The 6,851-nt window shown below is 54.0% G+C and overlaps 2 protein-coding genes across 2 annotated transcripts; one reads left to right on the top strand and one right to left on the bottom strand.

Annotated features, from left to right (window-relative positions):
• Positions 1-74: 74 nt before the first annotated feature.
• Positions 75-1,664, top strand: BDY24DRAFT_445165 (uncharacterized protein; the record flags this gene model as incomplete). The annotated part of the gene is made up of 3 exons (XM_076644899.1): positions 75-238; positions 356-683; positions 846-1,664. The coding sequence occupies exons 1-3, from the start codon at positions 150-152 to the stop codon at positions 1,662-1,664; spliced, it is 1,236 nt and encodes a 411-aa protein (XP_076492307.1). The 5' UTR covers positions 75-149.
• A 2,528-nt stretch (positions 1,665-4,192) lies between these two features.
• Positions 4,193-5,175, bottom strand: BDY24DRAFT_240857 (uncharacterized protein). Its single transcript, XM_076636715.1, has 4 exons — positions 4,986-5,175; positions 4,821-4,886; positions 4,660-4,749; positions 4,193-4,569 (listed from the first exon to the last, which is right to left on the bottom strand). The coding sequence occupies exons 1-4, from the start codon at positions 5,078-5,080 to the stop codon at positions 4,296-4,298; spliced, it is 525 nt and encodes a 174-aa protein (XP_076492308.1). The 5' UTR covers positions 5,081-5,175; the 3' UTR covers positions 4,193-4,295.
• Positions 5,176-6,851: the final 1,676 nt, after the last annotated feature.

Genomic DNA, 6,851 nt, shown 5'->3' on the forward strand with positions numbered 1-6,851 from the left:
CTACTTCAAAGGCGTGAACCTTTTCATTAGGAAAGGAACTCGCCGGCCTTACAAATGACCTCTCTCTCCCTTCTCCTCGAAGTCACGTTCAACTACCACCCACCACCCCTTCCGCCTTTCTCTTCCCCTTCCCCCTTCCTTCGTCGGTGATGGCCTCCTGTATTTGCACTTGGGAGGAGGAGCTTCTAAGAAGGGCTGAGTTTTTCCCCTTCCTCTTCGACAAGAAGAACGACAACGAGTTCGTCCCTTTGCTTCCTTCCTCTCCGTTCTTTCTCTCACTACTCTCACTTCTTCTTCGTTCTCCGTTCTTTGCTGACGATTCCATGTCTTTCGCTTCGTCTCATCTTTCTTCCAGTCCTGTTCTACCTACACCATCACTTCCGTCTCCCTCTCAAGCAGCAACAGCAGCAGCAGCAGCAGCAGCAGCAAGATCTCCCTCCCCCCTCGACTTGGACGACCTCCCTTCCCTTGAGCAGGTCCAGTCCCTCCCTCCCATCGACCCCAAGGATCGCTCGAAATTCACGGAACAGGTCGAACGTTTTCTCTCGGAGTTGGACGAGGAGGAGCAGGAGGAGTGGGATGAAGAAGAAGGAGAGCCGTTGAACGGAGAAGCCTCGGACAACGAGACGATGGGAGTGGAGGACGACTCTACGGATAAAGGAGGAGGAGACTCCAAGGGAAAGGTGTGTAGTCCAGCTCTTTATTTTTACTTTTTATGGAATCGTTCCAACTTTGCTCCTGTAGCAGGAGGAGGTGGGAGCTGACTCTGAGGACGGGAGAGGGAAGCGAGGGAGGAGGGAGGAGACACGGAAGCTGACCTACCTTCCTTTCGTCTCCCCCTCCAGTCCATCCCCACCGATGTATCCATGGCGGAGCTCGCCACTCTCCTCAGAAAAGCAGTAGAAGCAGATTCGAAGCTGAGTCCTGAGGAGAGGATCAAAGCACGGGAGAGGATCAAAGCACGAGCCATGGCGGACGCCGCTATCCAAGAGGGAGCGAACGTGTCGGACGCCGCCTTTCCTCAACTCCTCGCCCTTGCTAGAGAGGAGGTCGTTCCGAGAGGAGTAGATCAGCTGGCGAGGAGGAGGAGGTCGAAGAGTGGGGAGCTGTTGAAGCCGTGGCTGATGATGTCGAAGACGAGGAGGACGATGGAGAAGTCTGGGAGGAGGATGGATTGTCTGGACGATTGGCTCGACGATGGGGGAGAGAGGCTGGCTGCAATCATGGCGGCGGCGTTGGAGAAGAGTCGGGTCTTGGAGGAGAAGGGGTATTGGCTACCGGATGGGAAGGATGGGTTGGATCGACGCGTCCGAGCGACTTGGAATCTCCTCCGCGGATTCACCAACCTCCTCCCTCAACACCTCGTCTCCCCTCCCTCCCTTCCCTTCCTCGCCTACAGCTCGACCACCTTCGGGAACCCCATCGTCGAAAACACGAAGTCTACAAAAGAGACCAAGCGTCAAGATGCCAACCTCCTCCCTCAACACCTCGTCTCCCCTCCCTCCCTTCCCTTCCTCGCCTACGGCTCGACCACCTTCGGGGATCCCATTGTTCAGAAGACCAACTCCTCCAGCACCACCAAGCTCGACGACACCCACGAGGACGAGCCTCGACAGAACGATAGAGACGAGGATGGGGACGCTGTCGTGGGGGTGGAGGGATGACTCGATCTTGACCTCGACTCGCAGGACTTTCGGTTTTCGGTTTTCCTTAGTAGCTTGGACTCTTCTCTCTTCTTGCTTGCAACGGACTCTGGTATCTAGTTTACGACGGGCTTTAGCTCGCTTTCGGTTTCTGACGACTCTCCTAAAACTTTCAACTCCTAAAAGCCCGATTCTTCGACGACGACGCGAAATGTCAGGGAACGACCCTTGCTCCTTCCCTTTCCCTTACTAGTTCTCTAACTCTTCTCTGTACTTACCTTTCCCTCTCTCTACTCTTCTCTCTTTCTCTCGTGTTCTCTCAGGCGTTCCTTAAGAAGCTGAAACCCGGTCGCTCGACGCGTCGCGTCTCTCTCTCAACTCGACCGAGCCTTTCTCTACCTCCACTTCTCTCTCTTCCTCCACTTCTCTCTCTTCCTTCTAGCTCTTTCTACACGTTTCTAGTTACTGGTTACTGCCCGAGCTCTGGGTTTCGATGCCCGAGCCCGAACCATCTCGTTTCCTATAACAGGAGACTTTCTGCCTCCTCTCCCTTGACCTCTATCTTGACACACCTTTGGATTCACACCTCCTTCTCTTCTCGCAAGCACCTGATAGTCCCACGAACCATCTGCTGATCCCTCCTGAACTCTCGAGACCTCTCCCTCCTCTCAATCCTCACACGAAACCAAAACGAGCTCGGGCACTTCCCTTTTCCTAGCTTTCCCTCTCGCCAATACGAGACCTGCTCAGCCCGTGTAGATGCAGTACCAAACTATTTGAGGTGGGACGGTATAGGGAGAGGAAGTTGTAGTCTAAAGTTTCGAGTTCGAGATCTATACGAACCTAATCATGCCCTTGCCGTTCTCTTCCTTCCTCTCTCTCTTCTCACTTCCGACGCGTCGAGCTTCGACCCATCGTCTTTCCCTTCCCTCTCCTCTTTCACTCTTCCTCTCCAACCCGAAAGATGAAACGCGAGAAGTCATCAACTAGCTAAAGCTACAACAAGAGGGTCATGAAAAAGAACGAACTAGAAACAGAGGCGTGACGAACAGAAAGCAAGAAAACGCAAAACCCCAACTCGACACGACGGACCTCCCTCCCCTCCCTCCCCTCCTTTCCTCCTCAGCTTCAGCGCTTCAAAGGGCCTAAAGGACCGTAAGGCGTCGCTCCTGGAACCTGGTAGGTTTGTCGAGGAGGGGGCGGCGGCGGCGGAGGGTGATGGACGTGCCAGTCGTTCGGAGTGGGAAGCGTCCCAGCGAAGGGAGGGAAAGGGAAGGGATGCTGTTGATGTTGAGTCGTTAGAGAGGGAGGAAAGGGTGGGAAGGCATGCTGAGGAGGAGGGTAAGGTGATTGGGGTTGTTGTCTGAGAGCAAGAAGGAAGGGAGAGTCAGCTTGGACGAAGAGGGAGAGGAAAAAGAGGCAGGAGGTCTCACGGGCGCAGAGCTGACTCGGGAGTCAACGAAGACGTTCTTCGTAGAGCTGCGATGGTAGATCTGAAGACTTCGACGGGTGGGAGTTGATGCCTGATGCAAGTAGGAAAAAGAGACGGTCAACGAAGCCGAAACGGAGACGCGACGAAAACGAGATCGACTCACAATCCGATCGCTTGGATGATGTTGAGGAGAAGAGTACTATGAAACGACAGATATCACAGTATTAGTCCGCTGAAGACTGGAGAGAGCGAGAGAAAGTCGAACGAACGCTTCAGGAGCTGGAAGCGATGAGAGAGCGTATCTGAGCTCGTCAGGGATGTCTGGCGTTCCGTCCTTTCCGAATGGAATTCTTGGGAGAGCGAAAGGGACAGGCTGAGGAGGGTAGGAGTAGAAGTCCATGGGATTGGGAGATCGAGGCTGCTGCTGCTGCTGAATCGAAAACGGCTCAGGTCGATGCGAAGGCCCCTCGTCGAAGTTGTTGAAGGATCCCGATCGACCAAGGTTCTGTTGCTGACTCGAGAAGGACGATTCGTATCGATGCGAAGGTCCGTCGTCGAAGTCTCTGTCGAAGGATCCCGATCGACCTCCTCCTCGGTCGTTCCTCTTCTTCTTCTTCGAGTTGAACGGTTTCGGTTGACGAGGAGGAGACTGAGACTGAGACTGAGAAGTGTAGTGATTGGAGGGGTTGTGGGTTCGAGGTTGGACGGGTATGGCGTTGGAGGAGGTACCGACGGGAGGCGGAGGTGGATTCGAGCGTCGAGGGAGAATGGGGTTGGGCACGGGTCGAGGCGAGGGAGGATGGTAGGCTGGAGGAGGAGAGATGGTAGGTTCCTTCGGAAGAGCTTGAGGCTTAACCCAGTGGTTGTAAGAGAGTTCGAGAGGTTGGGGATAGTCTTTGATGAAGCCGCCTGGTTCGAAAGAAGAGAAGGTCGAGGTCAGCGACGACGCGTCGAGCTCGAAGGATTCATTCCAACGCACCTTGCATCACCAGCATTGCAATTATGGATGATTTAACGGTCTGAAGAAGAACTGGATGTCAGTGATTCGTCGGAGGATCCGGAAAGGGGAACGAAGGGAGGAGGCGCACCTCGAAGAGAACGAATCCGAAGCCTTTGCTCTTCCCTCCCTCGTCGCGAGCGATTCGAGTCCTGATCGAACAACCAAACAAGATCAGAACAAACCTTTGAAGCCTAGAAGATGAAACATAAGGATTTGTTGCTCACCTAACGATCCTCCCATACGTCTCAAACGCTTCGGCAAGATCGTCGTCGTCGACAGCCTCGTTGAGGTTGCCGACACGAAGGTCGTCCGAGGGAAGTGGACCACGGCCCTTGCTCTTCTTTGGACTGATGTAGATGTAAGCTAAATTCAGCTTTATTAATTCTCGCAAGGGTGAAGCAGCGAAGAGAAGGCGAACGAACCTGAGACCGACGCCAATGAGGAGCTCCTGGACGGCTTCGGGGTCGAGAGGGTCCGCGGGAGGTAGATCGGTACTGAGAAATCAGACGAGATAAAGGAATGGTCAGCTTCAAGTCGTTGGCCTCGAATCAGCACGAGAAGACGCGAAAGGAAGAGCGTCGCACCTTTGTTTCGAGGTCGACGCGACGTGAGCTTGCAAGAGGATGGGATCCGGAGAGCCAGGAGGAGGCGTACAGAGATCGATGATTTCGATACTGCCAAAGCCCAAGAGACAGATTTCAGCTATTGGTTAGACTTGGGAAACTTCGGAAGAGCAAAGACGGACCTCGGTTTCGAATCCGGCTTCACGACTTGGTTCGAGCTTCGTCGTGGTGGTGAGACATGAACGACCCTGGAAACGATCAACAGTTCGTTTCGATAAAATCAGCTTCATCGTTCCCACTGAAAGAAGAGGATTCCGAGATCGAACGAGACGAAGACGAGGACTTACTTCACCGCGTTCCCTTGCTTCGGCACGAACGTCGCGACCTCCATCTCAGGTGACTGCTCTGTACCCATCTTCCTCTTCTTCTTCTTCTGATGCATCTCCTCGTTCCCTTTCTGCTTCTTCTCGACGGCCTCCTCGACTCGAGCAGCAGCCGCAGGAACCACTCCCGACGCGTCGTTCTCCACAGCGGCTCTCTCCAGAGAATCGACGAAGCGAGTGAAACGACCGATGACGGCGATGAGGTCTCTGTTGGAAAAATCTCGAGTGGCGAACTGGGAGGGTGGATACGGGTAGATTCAGCAACGACGAGAGGAGAGAAGAGAAGGGAAAGGAAAACGAGCCCGACTCACTCCTCGAACAAACTGACTCAAACCGAGCTCGTCCCCCCATCCGGATCGATCCGAGACGAAGAAATCGGCGTAGTCTTGGAGAAGCGTGTCCTCCTTTTGATTCCAGGCATCGGATCTGAAAGAAGGAAGGTGCGGGAAGAGGGGTCAGGACGCGTTCTCTTCTTTTGTCGAGGGAGGATATGTGCCTCACGGCGTTGGTTGAACCACAGTGCGGCTCGATGATCCGATCCTCTCTGGTGTTGGTTCGTAGACAGCTGGGTTTGAGGGTGGGCACGTAGGTTTCCGAGACGATCTGTGGAAACCGAGAATCAAATCAGCTTGATTGAACATGCGACGACAACGAAGGAATAATAGGAAGGGGACGAACGAAAAAGCAGTCTTGGTTGTCGTTGAATGACTGAGATGAAGATGAACGGTCAGAGAACAGATCGCATTGACGATCAGAAGCAACAGCACTCACCTTCTCTTCCTCCCACTTCCTCCTCCCAAACTCGTCTTCTCTTTCTCCCTTTCCCTCTCCTTTCCCTTCCCCTTCCGATCCACAGGTTTCGGACTCGGAGCTACCGCAACCTTAACAGACGAGTAGAAGTCTCTCTTCTTCCTATCCGCTCTCATCTTGACGTCCTGAGCAGCATCGGGAGGTTCAGTTGGAGGGAAAGGAGGAGAGGTCGACGCGTCTTCGTCTGAGGTGTCCGATCCTTCGTCGTTCTGAGAAAGAAGTTGGTCCACTTCCTCGTCGTCGAACTCCGTCTTGATAGGTGTTTCAGGGTAGAAGAGAGGTTCGTCAACGTCGTTGGTTCTGCAATCACGAACGACAAAGATCAGTTCGAGTCTCGAGGTCCAGAGAAGCGACTCGATCAAACTCACCCTCCCTGAATCCCAGCAACACCTTTCCCTTTCCCCTTCCCCTTCCCAGTCCTTCTCCTCTTCTCAGGCTTCCTCCCAACATCCCTCTCTCCAGAATCCTCCTTCCCCAGCTCGATCAGGAAATCCCAAGCTGCTCCGACGTCGTCTCTTCGACCGAGCAATCTCTTCCCTTTGACCACTGGGTCCTCTGGCGGGAGGAGGGAAGCGAGACCGTAAAGTCGATCGGGGAAGGCGGATTGGAGAAGGTGGAGAGGGAAGGAGTGGGATACGACGGACATGCTGGGATGGAGAGGAGGAGAGGGTGGTGGAGGGAGTGGAGGAGGAGGAGGATCATAGCATAACTCGAATTCGGAGTCGACTGAAGAAGCGAAAAGATAAAAACGTGGCGCGGGCAAAAATGTAGAGACAGACGAGGAGAAGATAAGAAGTAGGCGAGAAGGGATAGGTATGTAGGTCTGAAACGTCGAAGGGAAAAAAGCTGAAATGGATTTCTTTGGGTTGGGAGGAGGGGAAAAACGAACGACGACCTCAAGTCCCACTCGTCTCCTCCAAGACGATGCCGTCAGCTGCGTCGAGATCCCTCCTGTCCAGAGAGTGGACTAGGTTCTCTGGGTCGACTTGGGATCTCTAAGCTGCGAGGCGATAGGAGGAT

Source organism: Mrakia frigida (genome assembly GCF_051309035.1).
Source record: "Mrakia frigida strain ATCC 22029 unplaced genomic scaffold BDY24scaffold_51, whole genome shotgun sequence".
In the NCBI taxonomy this organism is placed as follows: Eukaryota; Fungi; Basidiomycota; class Tremellomycetes; order Cystofilobasidiales; family Mrakiaceae; genus Mrakia; species Mrakia frigida.

Excerpts from the sequence above, each read along its gene's own strand:
- BDY24DRAFT_240857 (XM_076636715.1), bottom strand. The coding sequence starts at position 5,080 with ATGCATCAGAAGAAGAAGAAGAGGAAGATGGGTACAGAGCAGTCACCT. Across the intron at positions 4,887-4,985 it reads AAGCAAGGGAACGCGGTGAA|GGTCGTTCATGTCTCACCAC; the intron begins GTAAGTCCTCGT and ends GATCGTTTCCAG. Across the intron at positions 4,750-4,820 it reads AAGCCGGATTCGAAACCGAG|TATCGAAATCATCGATCTCT; the intron begins GTCCGTCTTTGC and ends GGGCTTTGGCAG.